This window comes from Colius striatus, chromosome 8 (assembly GCF_028858725.1).
Source record: "Colius striatus isolate bColStr4 chromosome 8, bColStr4.1.hap1, whole genome shotgun sequence".
Lineage (NCBI taxonomy): Eukaryota > Metazoa > Chordata > Aves > Coliiformes > Coliidae > Colius > Colius striatus.
In genome coordinates this window covers 1,691,628-1,706,283 of record NC_084766.1, presented here as the reverse complement: position 1 = coordinate 1,706,283, position 14,656 = coordinate 1,691,628, and the positions used below count along the sequence as shown (strand labels likewise).

Below are 14,656 nucleotides of genomic sequence, written 5' to 3'. Positions count from 1 at the left end.
AAGAGTTTTAACTATGTAACTCTCCAAAGCCTGTAGGATATATCATCAAAATGTTATTACTTCATTTCAGAGAGTAAATGTTGACCTTTTTCTTGAGTTCCATGATTGGGATCATTTCCAAGCTAACACAGTATCTGGGAGAAGGAGCAAGTTTGGGGAACACCTACATGTGGTGACAGGCTTGCGCAGCAGTAGCCTTCCTCTTCCCTTTACAGGTCACTGCTGTTTTCTTAGCAATTGGATGTTGGGTGTTTGAAGTATGGGAGGAGTAGCTTTTTTCTACTGATGGTTCATCAGCGGTGCTGCAGACAAAACAGGATATTTCAGTAATGATGGTTGGTTTTGACAAAAAATCTTTATTCCTGCTTGCTTTTTGTTGCCCTTTTCACCACAGAGCAGAAGCAAAGTTGGTCTGAGTAACCCATCCTAATAACATCTTCCAGAGACCTGAGATTGAGAACCCCATTTTGTAGGTATTATCTAACACTGGGAAGTTAGGGGGTTTTTTAGAAGTTGACAGTGTGAAGCAGCCCTTTATCTCCAGAGAACCTGGTTTGTCATCACTGGGTGGTTACCAGCTTAAGTGTTTCCTCTTGTTCTTAGCTCTGTGAAGGACACACAGCCCAGTGAGCAAACTGAACTCGTTCCTGTGTGCAGTCGTAGCGAACATGTAGTAAGGAATGAGCTCTGCTAAGCCTGTGCAAACACAGTGTGTGGTTACTGTGTGAGTCCTGGCCAGTTTGCAGTAGTCCTGCTGCAACTACAGGTGAACTACACAGCCTTCAATCTGCTTCTGGTTCCAAAGCAATAAAAGTCAGTAGAAAAAATGTATTTGTGTTGTCATAACTGAGGCAGCTTGGCTTAAAGTACCTCAAGTTTTATAGCCTGTTTTGAGCTTTGAGTCCACTGAATAAATGCTGCTCACAGCTGTGCATCTTTGCCGTGGTTTGGATTGTCTTTTCCATCTTTTAATAGGTGCTGTGGAAAGGAGAAGATGGAGTGCTTGGCTCCATGGTTTCTGTGAGTTAGCACAGAGCCTGCTTGGTTCAGCTCATTCCACACAGCATTCTGCTCCATCTCTGCTGTGCAGGTCACCACTGCACCTATTGCAAGTGGTGTTGGTTTATGGAGGTTGTTGAATTGTGTCTTGAAACTGAATTACCTGACAGTGTGATTGGCTCATGATTCATTAAGGGATTGAGCAAAGGAAGGCGGCTGAGGCTGAAATTGCTTTGAGAGGAGTTCTGTTCAGTGCTCTGGAATGCCGTGTGACAGGCGTGGTAATGGTCTGTGTCTGCAGACTTGCATCTGCATGGCACAGTGGCAACCAAGAAGAATATACATCTGTACGTGGGTATTTACCTGCCTTACAGCAATGCTGGGACTTCATTAGTATTTGTAGAATGAGTTTAATGAAAGTACAGATAAACTATTACTAGAGGGGAATGGGTTAGGCTGCTGTAACACATTTGCAGATATTGAGGAAGTTCTTTCTGTGTCTTGACAAGAGATACATTTATAATTGTGTGGAAGGTGAAAAACGTGCCTTCACAGATACCCAGGGTGTCATTATAAGGAATTATTATCTTGGTTAATTTTTGCTGATGCACAAACTCTAAGTATCTGTATTGTAGTTGGCTTCATGTTGCAATTACTACTTCAGTGTATATGGGATAGAGTCATCTTGCTTATACCAGCCAAAATAGTTGCGTTCAGTTGTCATGGTGCATATCAGAAGTGGGATAGTATTAAGTGACATTGGGAATGTCCCTGGAAATTATTATACAAGTGTCTGTAAAGTAAGCACAGGTGGGCTACATGTGTGACAACTTCAAAAACACATTTTACCATGAATCTTGTAGTTCCTGTCTCGAGGAATTTCTTAGATACAATTATTTTGTTTACATTTCATGTGAGATGAGGGGAAAATGAACTTGGGGTGGGAAGATGAGCTTCTATTGAAGGATTCTTCTGTCGTCTTCAGAAGAATCACAGTCCTGTGGAGGTAAAGTAACATTCTGTAGAGATACATACCAGATAGTTTCTGATAAAGAGAATTTGGAGACTGTTTTGGTCTGGAGAGAGCTGTGGGTTGCTGAGTCAGGGGAGAGCCTTGTGTCTTTGCCTTCTTGGGCTTTCAAATGCAGTGCAAAATCCCAATTCCAGGGCAGACAGCGTGCTAGCATGTATTCCCAAAATCACAAAGCCTCATGCTGTTGTGTGAATGACTGAGAGATGGCAGGGTATAAAGGATCCATATGAAGGCTGCCATGCAGTTCACGTGAATGTTGTGGTTTGGGTTTTTTTATCTAACTTCCTTCTGAACTTTTCCAAAAACACTCCAGCCCTTTTGCTCTTACATACTTCTCTCAGACTTCTCTGCTCCTTTCCTTGTTATTTTGTTTTCTGGGTGGAGGAAGTTTCGGTTTTTTGCTTTGTCTCAGAAGATTCAGTGTATTGTGGGAGGTGAGGCAACGCTGGTCTTGGCAGGACACCACAAAACCAAGAGTAATTAAATGACGCAAGCCTTTGATTATTTCTCTCTCTCAGGCTTTCTGGTACAGCTGGGCACTCTGATTGCAAAAGGAGGATCAGGAGAAGAAACTTGCGAAGACCGCGCACAGAATTAGAACAACTGTATCGCAGACTTTTTGCTACTTGAAAGCTCTCCCTTCTCAAGTCCTGGAGTTGCTTCCTTTTCCCACGTGAGGATATAATGTCTCTTTCATCACTCAAGATAGATGTAACTGAAGGGAGCTGCCAGGGTTTTATTTTGGTTCTGGTTTCTCTACTCTCTCATTAATTGGACTTTTCCCATCTTCTTCAGGAGGATTATAAAAGGATTAGAGAAGCTGCGGGTTTTGCAGTGTGGGAGGTAGCTGTTTTTCTCCCCTCAATTCTGGGACCTCCTTGATTTGCCATTTGTTCCCTGAAGTCACTGCCTGTTTGGAAAAGAGAGAAGCAGCATAACAGATGAACTTGCATGACCATGGATTCCTTCCCTTTGCAAACTCTGTATACGGCTGCTTGTAAAAGAGGTTTTTGCATCTATGAACATGCAATGAAGAATAGCAGCCTGGGCTGGATTTAAAGGGAGCAAACTGCTGGTGTCCAGAGGAAAGGATCATTCTGTTTATAGTTAAAAGAAAATTGGATGTTGTTACAGTGTTGAATTCTGGCGAAAGGAAAGATCTGATTGAGTCAAATACTCTGCCAGCCGAGACCTGCAGATTGTGCAGCTGAAACTGGAAGATGTCTTGGAAGAGAAACTACTTTTCTGTGGGTCGGGGGAATGTACAGGGCATGTTTACTCCACGAAATACAACCTCGATAGCACCCAGTAAAGGTCTCAGCAATGAACCGGGACAGAACAGTTGCTTCCTGAATAGTGCACTACAGGTAAGAACACAGAATCAAAGATGTTTCTCTCTGTCCCTTCTCTATTGCAGTGTTTTCTTGGGCTCAACTGTGCAACAAATATTGCCAGGCTTCACTACGTAGTTATTTGTGGGTCTAGAGAGGATCAAGCCACATTTGGAAATGTAGATTAGTTGGGTTATAAACCAGCTGTTTTCATTTTGAGGTTTTCCTGGTGAAATCAACAGCATTCACATAATCATCACTTAGTGTACTTGAACCTTTTCTCTAACCTCGTAGCATGTCAACCAAGGATGAATATGTCTGTAGGAAATAAAGGAATACAACATTGCATAGCTTGCAGTATGTCTACTCCTTAGAAGTAAATTTCACTTTCTTTGGTGAACTAGTCAAGGTTTGATAGCGCTAGTACAAGATCCTTTTAATATAGTCCAGTTCTCCTTCTAATTTCTGATTTGTAGCTTAGTTTAGATGATTGAGTCTTTGCCTTTTGATTTAGAAGAAAAACCTTTTCCTACATCAAAATTCAGTGGAGTGATGTGACTGCTATAGTGGTATGGTCATTATTTAGGTGTTTTAAATGTCAAACATTTGAGATCCAGTCCTTCTGACTGCAGAGTTAAAAATACTTTCTCCAGTTCAGTTTCCATTCCTTCCTATGACTTTTGTATGCAGCACAGACTGTGTCCTTGTAGGGTTTTTTTCCCCATGTCCACAATTAGGTTCTCTACTAACTTCAGGCTTTAAGATGCACCCCTGATGCAAACAATACAAATAGAAACACAAGTGATCCTCAATGGGCTTAATACGCCATGAAATACAGGACTAGATACAAAGAGAACTTGTTATAAGAAGAGTGGAGTTTCCAAGGGTTGTACTGTATGAGTTACTTCTGTTAGGTTGTAAAGTGCAATCACCATCTGCCTCCTAACATTGAGTTACTGAACCTAGATCAGAACTGAGTAGAGCCTAACACTGTGCGCCGTACACGAAGATGAAAGTATATGACCTGGCCTTTAGCCTTCTACATAAGCTGTTTTCTTTTGAAGCTTGAGAGAAATAGGAGAGAAAAAAATATGTACAGTCAAAGCTGAATTTTTAAAGTGCTCACGGTAATCATCTCATAGGATATCTACTTCTGTGGGGTTTCTGTTAAGTGTTTTAGCATTCAGTGTTAGTCTGGGATGCTCTTGAACGTTTGTTGCTCCTTCCTCTTCAGTATTTCTATAAACATTCGAGATAAACTCCAAAGGCAATTACACTGAAAAATTGGACTTGTTCCTAAATGTATTTTTTTTGTCCTTTTGTGAAGTCTACAGTAGTTCTTCAGGAATGTGGTGTGTAATCAGATGGTTCCAAGGCTTATGTTGCCTCCCAGGCCCTTAAGTATAGGGAGAATTCAAGTATAAACATAGCCATGACAATTGTGAAGGTTTGGGAAGCTTTGCAGATCAAATAGTCAATAAATATGTTTTGAAAAATGATTTTGGGTAGTATTTGTGTACTATGCCTTCCTGAACAAGTGTCGTTCCAGCTGGAAATGCTTCTTGAAAGCAGCACAACTTTATTCAGAGTGCTGTTTCTTTTTCCCTGTCCAGTTACTCTGGTGGACAAATTCATCAGAAATCAGCTGTTTTGTTCTGCTGTAGATGCTAAGGAAGCATTTAGCCTGTGAAATGTCAGCCTGGACCTTGCTGTTCTGTCCGGAACCTGGCAGGACGCGATTTAGGTCAGGGCTTCTTTCAGAGCAAGCTTCTGCCTCCTGAAAGGCTGGTGGCACTGAGGCTTACAGGAAAGTCCAGTTATTGTTAGTTGAAGTGGAAAATGACCAGCACCAACCCCGTTTGTATATAAAGAGCTGACCATGAAACACCTCAGAGATTGTTGTTGTCACCATTTTACAGGTACGAGTCTAGATACCTGTCTGAGATGGCACGAACTTAGTGCTGTTCCAGCAAACGCTGCCTCTTGCTGATGCTAGCAGAACAAATAAATGCTTTCTTGCTGTTATATGCTGTGACCATACCTGGTCACATACCTGTTATTACCACCATAGCTGTCCTGAGAGGAAAGCAGAAGTGCCCACAAAGGTTAGAGTTGGAAACCTGCCTGTGATCATGGCATGTAAATACAGTCACTATCATAATAGTGACCATAACAGTGGTTTGGGAAGTGACATGTCCTTAGCAGCTCTGCCCAGCCTAACGGTGCAGCTGTAACGCGTGGCATCAGTGTGGGGGAGCAGTCAGGGCAAGTGCTGTTTAAGCTGGCACTGCTACACACATCAAGAAACACATTTTTAAATCTCAAGGCACATGGCAAGAAATTCAGAGGGATGCCCTGCTGTAAATTAAGGAATGTAAATGGTACAGCTGAGGAAGAAAGGTGAAGATGTCAACTTGTGGTTAGATACAAGCATCTTGTTTTAAAAGTGGTATTTGCTGACAGGAGTGTACTTCTGGGATTATTCAGTGTGTGCAGTTTTAGTCAGAGCTTTATGCAGTGTTTTACATTGATAACACTGGCTGTTCCCCTTTTGTGTTGCAGGTTCTCTGGCACCTGGACATTTTTCGCCGCAGTTTCCGGCAAATCACATCGCACAAATGTATGGGCGACTCTTGCATCTTCTGTGCTCTGAAGGTAAGAGTTGGAAATACACAGCAAAAACCTGAACAGAAATCTTTCAGGGATCTGGTTAATATTTGTAGTCAAGCATGCATCTGGCTATTTGTGAAAGCAAGGGTAAACCTGATAGGTAGTGGCCCAAGGCACTCAGAGTACTGTTTCAAAATGTATTCAAGGCAATAAATTGTGAAAGTACTGTAGGGAAAGTGCCAGGTATGAGGAATCTCATCAACAGAGTGCAGATCATTGTGAGCCTCCCTTTTGCTGGAAAGATTGGTTGAACTGTAAAGCATCAGTTTGCTTTATTTGTTCTTATTTATCCTTTGGTTTGTAAATGTCACACTGTGTAGAGTTAGTGTGTTCTTCTGAAGGTACCTTTCCTCCAGAGCTACTTTGAATGTCAGCATGGAGAAGGCCATTTAGCTTCAAGCTCTTTTGTTCAAAACTGTTGATTATGTAAGACTAAGAGGTATTTTCTACTGTAAATATTGATGTCTGTGTTAAATGGCTCATCTCTCTGTGGTCTCTTACAAACATCAATTCCGTTTGTAGGTGGAGATACAACAACTGACTGTCATAGCTGTTGCCTGGCCAGTCAGATCTGCATGTTTGCTGTGGTTCCAAATGCTGTTATGTACCTGAGTAAACTGCAATCCTATGTCTCCATTTGTCTCTACCCGTTAATTTTTAGCACTTCTGGGTTTTTTTGTCCCCTTCTTTCCATGTTTTGCTCTTTCAAATCCACCACTCCCTCTAACCTTGTGGGAGTATTGGATATGGTGCACACACAATGAAAATACCAGCTTTCATCTTCCCGAGCAGTGATTTTTCTCTCTGAAATTGGGACCGAGACATTTTCTTTGATCACAAATGGGCTGTAAAATCCAACTAAATATATAAACTTATTGTGGGAGAATTTATTGTGTCATGAGTTCCATGTGCAGTAATGAAAAGGACAGACAAGAGTGCAGGGTTTAAATTAAAACTGAAGTTCACAGACAGTGTATTTCTAGTATAATACCTGTCTTGCTACTGTTAAGTGACTTTCCAGGTGCTCTGGAAGAGATGTGCTTGAAATGAGTAATGTAGTGAGTTTTTGGACTGTTACTGGGGGATTTTTCCCTTGCAGAAGTACAGCAAAGAGGAGAATATTTAAGGCATGAGAGAAGATCATTAATTTCCTTCTGAAAGGAAATCTCTCTCACCTCTTGAAATGGTGACAGGATGGTATTTACAGTTGTATCATCAAAAGAGGAGATAACAGTAAGTTAGAAGCAAGATAGCACGTCCAAAGTGAGAAATAGCTATCCAGGCAAAGGAAAGATGGAGTATTAAGTGTCTTTCCTTCCTTATAGGGAAGTGGCAAGACTTAGGCATGATCTCATTGGAGTTCGTTGAGTTCAGTGGGATGCATAATTTGAAGCTAATTCTTGGATCCTGCCCTCGAGTATCGCCAAGTAACTGTTGACATTCTTTGGTAGCTGAGATGAGGACAGGAAGAAAAAGACTTAGGAAATGACCATGAATGTAAGCTTTTACTGTAGTGAGGTTTAACCTAACAGCAAGTTATGTCGAGGAAATACCAGGAGATCAGACAGGTTCTGCCATTTCAGTGAAAGTAGACTGGCCTCTGAGGCAGAGTTGAGGAGTTCTAATATAGAGAGAATGGTTAAAAGTCTTTTTCTGAATGAAAGTACTGAAAAAGAGCAAGGGCAGGGCAGGGGGAAGTTGCAGGGAAAAGGAGAGGAGCAACTTTTGTGGAATATTGAAAGGTGATCTGTGCACAAAGATGCATCTGGATTAGCATTACCAGTATGAGAGGGGAAAGTACTACAGTAAGGCTGGCAGAGGACAGAATATCTGAAATACATGTATTAAAAGCAGACATTGGGTTGAAGAGTACCTAGTTTCGTTGATAAAATCCTGGCGTTTGATGTCTTGCTGAAGTGTGCACTGTGCTGTTACAAACTCGGAAGTGCCAGGTAGAGTGGCAGAGGTCACAAGTGCTATGCCTGCAGCCATATGCTTGTTTTTTAAATTAAACAGCTTTTGAAAATAAAAATTGCTGCTTTCTCTTCTTGTTCCCAGAGATGTGCAAGGATTCTTTTGGTGTGTTTCCAGTCTGAAGTTCTTAGCAGTGCCGTGCTCAGCCAGAAGGTGTTACAACCTTTAGTTTCCAACAAAGCTGTAACGTTGCACCAAATACTCCAGTACTTGTGTACATTTTAGAAAACTTGCCTCTGGTTGTGTGCAGGATTTATATAGCTCACAAAACTCAATGTACAATGAAAAACTCTGAAGAAATTCGTGAATAGCTATGTGGACACATATTTCTGAACATGAGTGGAAAGCAATACCTGACAGAGTAAATGACAGAATTCTGACTGGCTGTAATCCAAAATGAAAGGTTAGTGTTTTCTCTATAGCTTGTTCTACCCAAGCCTATCCTACAATGTTCAGAAAATGTACAGACTTTAACTCTGTAAAACTCAACAAGAGGAAAAAAAAAAACCTAAGCAATCTGTTGGAAGTTACAGAAGTGTCTTACTCCTGGTTCCCTTCTGTTCTTAAAGCAACTGCAGTTATTCTCTTTGTACTGTCGTGACAAGTTTCCACCTTTATTAACTTGTGTAACGTGTTGATGTGTGTACATAAATATTGGAAAATCTCCCCTCATTTTTATGTTGCTGTCAGCTCAAATAATGCTGTAAAGGTGACTAATAAAGGGTGTTGCTTAGCTCCAAGTGAAATCGGGGCTGCAAACCTCCCCTCACCCTAAAAAATCCCACAAACATCAGAAACGGATTCTTTTCCTGGCATGCAACTGAAAATGTAGGGATAAAGGTAGGCACAAGGGATGGCCTCAGACTGTGGAGATGGTCACACTCATCTTCCTGAACTCATTGAGCAGGCAGTAAAGGGGCAAAAGAAAGGCTGTTGAAGGTATTAAGTTGTTCTCTGCTGCCCTCTGGATTAGTGCTCTCAAACTGCTCTTTTTTTCCTCCTGTAAAAGTTTGGCTGTCTGGCACATGCTATGTGTAAACTTATATAAGACAAGTCAGATCATATGCTTAATATGCATCTAACACCACAAGCATCACCAAGAGCGTGTTTTGTGTCCCAGCACAGCAGGATCATCCCTTCAGTGCTCATCTCTTCCCCTGCCCCAGCCCTCCAATCTGCTGCGGAAGCCTTTAACTCTGTCCTGTCAGGATGATGCCAGCTTAGCCTCCAGGTCTTTGACATCCTTTCTCTTGAATCTTATCTTAGGCTTTGCTAAGATGAGGGAGAAGATATGGCTGGATCCAGTGGGAACACAAGAATTTGGAGCTCTATACCATGCACAAATCTCCCACTAGGGTCTGGGGAGAGGTAACTAGCCTTGCATGCTCTCAGGTGGATCTGCCTGAAAGACCCGTCCAGACCAAGCAAGCTGGAGGCAGGACATGTTTACTCTTCTCCAAAGCATACTGTCATGTTCAAATTCCAGCTTGGCCTGGGAAAAGGACAATACTTGGGGGAAGAGTCTATGTCCTGTCTCCCCCTTCCACTCCAGATTCACTTCCCAGGGTACCCGGTACCTTCAGCGTTGTGCACAGAGGGTTCATTTGGACCATTGCTCTGAAGGCAACATTCTGTTCCCATTGACTTCAGAGGAAGATCATTTTCACTAAGCTAAATTTAGCCTCTGAATAACACCAAAGAAGTCATATTTTTTCCACACTTTCTTGGCTTACAGTAACTGTTTCTAGGGATTCTGATGTCATGCACAGTGTTCACTGTAAATGCTCAGCCAGCAGCTCTATAAATAGCATTTGTCATCTTCGTTTACTTTTTATGAGATGAGGGCTCACAGGACACTGATGTCATACCTGAGATCAAATCACACTTTATTTTGGTACTGCACTGAAGACCATCCATTGCTCAAGTTCTTGAAACGCTTTTAAATCTTGCTGTGCTACCTGGATGTGTTTATGTGGCTTCAGAATGAACCTTGAAATCATTTCAGACTTCCATTCAGCAGTGATTTTGAAGGAACCTTGCATCAGCTGTAAAAAGACAAGGGGCAACTGCAGACTGTTGCAATCCTAAACACTGTGTCTTAAGACGTGGCATGATTTGCTTTCTCAGTACACAAGCTGTCCTTGCCACTGTGTGGTTTGCCTGCCACAACACTGGAACAGCTTTTTGATTTATTATTAATGTGGAAGTCTACTGTGTTCTGTTTTATTTTCCTTTTTCTAGTGCATGACTTTGCTTTGGTGTTTGTTTATCACAGCTGGAAGAGGGCAGGAAGGGGGAAATCCGTCCACCGTACTGAACATGCCACAGAGAGCTTGTTCTCCTTCCAGGGATTGTACTGGGAGCTCCATAGTGCCAGGATATAGGACAAGAGTGTTTTTTGTAGTTAGCGGAGAAGAATGCTCTATTGATTGATAAATTCCAGCAGGGCTGGTCTTTTCTGTAACTTAGTCCTGGGCAACAAAAGCAGGAAGAATGTGGGTTTTCTATGTAGAAAACAACATCATTTCTAAGGTAAAAATGAGAACAATAGGGTATCAGAGTGCTTTAAGGAGCTGGAGTGACTACAGGTCGTGGTTTTGATTCGCCACTTGATTGAAATGGAGGGATTTATTCTGACAAGTTCATTGCATGATTGAGATAGTAATAGGTTGGTTGCAAAGGTTTCATCCTCCTACCTTGTGCTTTTCTTCCAAATCAGTATAGTATTGCAAGGCAAAGCTGTAGTCAAATATATACAAAATAATTACTTTTCTGATGTAAACTCTTTTTTTCCCAGTTGACACAGTTAACTGCCTGACAAACTAGCAGCCACTAGAGCTTAATAAGCTGGTTATAAGCCAAGTTAATAAGCTGGTCATAGAAGCCTCTGAATAATGACTGCCCCTTTTCATCTTGATCAAACAGTTAGTAAATTGTCACCTAGCTGACTTATACACTCTTCCTTACATCCTCTGAAACAAAACTCCCAGAAAATAGGTTTTTATCTGAAAGTGGTAGTAACTGGTAGTGCCTGGCTTTAGAATCCATAGTGGGGACCCTGTGTTAGTGTTTAGGGTGCAGTGCAAGAGAAAATAGAAGGGACTGTGAAAGAAAGGAAAAATGATGAATCTAGGTTGAGTGTTACTAGGCTTGAAGGTTTGGTAAGAGATCCAAAGACAAAAGCCAAATAGAGATAAAACTACTTGCACCCTTGAAGGCGAATATAAAATGAGGAAGTGTGAGCTGGTGGAAATACTGTGGATTGAGACTGATGTGTTTGAATGGGAGAAAAGTGATTCTAGCAGACAGCTTTTCTTGAAGGGAGTTGTTGTGCTAAGTAAGAGACGGCATCAGGAGAAGAGTGTGATGCTCTGCTTGAGAGATTAGGTACTGGAGACAAGGAAAATGGGAGTCCAGTGAATGGAATGGAGTAAGAGGGCAGGCTCTTGCTTTAAAAAAACAACCAAATGCTGTCACAATGGAGTGACAGCAGGAATTACATTGGGATGTTGAGTGGTGAGAGAAGGATGAAGATTGGCCATGTTCATATTGGTAGCTGGTGATAAAAGGCAGAAAGTGTTAATGTGGGGAATAGTAAAGCGTTTGAGGGGAGCATGTTTTGTTCTTGGAAAGAAATACCACTGCAGCTCTAGTGATGTGGTGTCCCCATGCAGAGGGAACTTCTGCACAGTGCCACAGGAGAGCAGTGAGTTCTCAGTTCCCAAGGACAGAACTCAAATTTACAGTGCATGGACACTGATCTGATTCAGTAGCAGTTGCCTGTTTTCTTCAGTCATCAATTTATTGTTATGCCAGCCTGCTTCTACATGCTTGATAAAGTGTGCTATGTGCATGTGTATCAAGCCTGGAGTTTCCTTGCTGTGGTTAGATACACATTGCAGATGTCAATTTACCCCAGGAAAATGGAATGCTTCTTTCCTAGGGAGGAAATGGATTTCAAGCACAAAAGCTATGGGGGCATTCACAGATATTTCAGTTTCTAAATCTTAAAAATGTAAAGGAACTCTCAAATGCTAACCCCATGGATTACCTCAAAGAGTAAATGCTGCTTGTAATTGATCTTGACTTCGTGCCTGGAGAAGGACTAGATGCAACTAGATGGACTTGGACATTCTGTTCCTCTTAAAGAATTATTATATTTCTTAGTTCTGCTGTCTCTGCTACTCTTTCCAGATCTCTGAAGATCTGTAGGGAAAGGGATATAGAGGTAGATGGGCTTTTTTTGTAGACCTCAGGAATGCAGTGTGACCAGAAGGTGTACTTCCTATCTGAAAAACCCCTTGCTCAAGCAAGGTTGGAGAAAAGATGTCATGAAAACTCCTGAGACAGAATCATCAGTGCTTTCCTGGTCTCTGCCCAGCTGGCTTTCAGGCCTGTGTATGGAACAAATGTGTTTAGTGATTAACAGTATCACTTAAGGGCAAGACTTGAAATTAAGGAGAGAGATCTGAGTTAGATAACTTAGTGATGAAACAGCAGGAAATGCCACACCTGCCCATCTGAGGCTGAGAGACAAGAAAGACCTGTTCTGAAGGTGAGCTAAGAGCTTATCTTGAAAAATAAGGGAAAGGGAACCCCCCCAAACCTCAAAGAAAACCAAACACCTCCTGTATTCAAAATGCATTGACTGAATTTGAGGAGCCTTTGAGATTTCTCAAGCACTTTGTCCCAGCCTGCTCTGAACTGTGATAACATGATAAGGTTTGATCTTCATTAGATTAGAATGCACAGTTACTCACTGGTTTGAAGACCTTTTTTTTCCCCTTGTAATCTAGATAAGACTGTGCCATGATGTGCTATGTCATGACAAATTTTAGGAAGCATTCTTGTGTATAATATGGGGCTCTTTTACTTCCTGATATCACACATTCAGATTCCTCAAAGAGTTCTTTGACGTTAAGGAATTGTTCTGTGGTTGTGGTAACAGATCCCAATCTTTTGCTGTTTGTGTTTGATGAAAGTGTTTCAGTTTTAACTGTGAAGGCTGTGTTTATTTTGTAGTACAAAAATGATTAAAGTGCAGCATCTGTTGGAAAACAGTTGCCTATAAGAATCAGGTTGACTTTTTCCTTACTGAATCTCTGTGTGTTAACTAGTGGTTACATCACGGGTAAAGTGAAGCATACTATTTCCTTACAGGTGGAAATTTAAAATGAGTGTTGTTTTGCTTCCTTGCTTCTCCTTTTACCTAGTTTGGAGCCTGCGTTAACTTCTGCACACCCCCTCCCACACCCCCAAGAGTGCAGAGCCGTTTCAGAACTGTCACGGAAGCAAACTGGGTCCCATCCATCAGTTCCCTGCGAGAGATTGTGGGTAGTCGATAGTCAAGTCTCTCAGCTTCCAGATCTGTGAAGTGAGATTGTTGATCACCAGAAAAAACACATCTCTGAAGTACAGTCATGAATATTTTCAAGTGCTCTTAAATTATTTAATGCAAAGTGCTGAAGCAGGATGGAATTGTGTGGTACTGCTCTTTTTTTTCTTTTGTCTTTTTTTGGAGGTCCACTGAAATGAGAAAACTTACAAATGAAGTGTGACAGTTATCAGAGTGACAGAAATGGGGATCAGGGTCACTAAGTACAGAGATTTGGTCATTCTTTCCACTCTGTGTATGTAAAAGGTAACTGAGGAGAGGTACTGTCTGTAATTCATGGAATGTGAGACTTGGTGTCTCACAGCCTTTCAGCCTTTTCTCATCATTATTTCATACTCTAATAAAGACAACATTAGAAGAGCTGTGGGCTTCAGCACAGTGAGTCCTCACCCATGAATGAGCACCATAAAGACTACCAAAATAAAAACAGCAGTGAAGAGAGATAGGCATTTTACAGCTGTATTAGGTGACATGTCAACACTACCAATGGCAGCATTCTTGCAGACAGTCATGACACGGACACAGAGGTTGGGTTGCTGGCTGTGCAGTGACTGCTGCCTTCTGTGCTTTTTCAGCTTCCTGAGAGCAGCTGAAATTGCAGTTTGAGCCTTCTTCTAGTTCAGCTTTTCATTTCCTAGTAAGAAATAGATTATTTGTTTCCAATTAATATAGATCCTAAATAAGCTGGGGAGAAGCTTTCTCTAATTAAGGATGTGATACGTGAGTCAAGATTGCTACAGATTATCAGTATAGATTTGAAAGAAAACCAAACAGGCAAACCAGTTTGAGGCTGGCTTTCTCCTTGTCTGACTAAGTTTACAAGGCAGAAAGCCCAAGTGGTGCATGATTGAAGATGATCCTTTCTGTTTTTTTCTCTTGCATTAAGAATGGAGCTTTAGGAAAACTGTGAGGAAAGGCTTCCAGGAGAGGACAAGCACAGTTCTGAGATTGACACTGATGATGATGGTTTCTTGTCATATGAAATGAAGTAGAAAGTAGAGCAGAGTGATGCTGCAGACAGGATGGTCTTGTATATAGGTTTTTGTAGAGGACACACTGAAAGTTAAAGAACTGTTCAGAAGGTGACTGGGCTGTCTTGCACCTATACACGTGCACGAGTCAGGAGTGCGTACTGAACTTTCATGCACGTAACCCACACTGGAGATAACGTGTCTTCATAGAACTCCTTGTCTTTGCAAATGGTCACCCAGATGACTCCCGAGTTAATTATGGAAGTGTTGATTTACAGCAACA

General features: G+C 41.6%; 1 protein-coding gene across 8 annotated transcripts in view; it reads left to right on the top strand.

The window, feature by feature from the left end:
• Positions 1 to 14,656, top strand: part of USP54 (ubiquitin specific peptidase 54) — a 94,431-nt gene that overhangs the window by 43,386 nt on the left and 36,389 nt on the right. For all 8 annotated transcript variants that reach the window (XM_062000906.1, XM_062000905.1, XM_062000911.1 and 5 more), the window contains exons 2-3: positions 2,551 to 3,399; positions 5,926 to 6,018. In XM_062000906.1, the coding sequence (XP_061856890.1) occupies positions 3,253 to 3,399; positions 5,926 to 6,018 (240 nt within the window). In that variant the 5' untranslated portion in view covers positions 2,551 to 3,252. The remainder of the gene's footprint in view (positions 1 to 2,550; positions 3,400 to 5,925; positions 6,019 to 14,656) is intronic.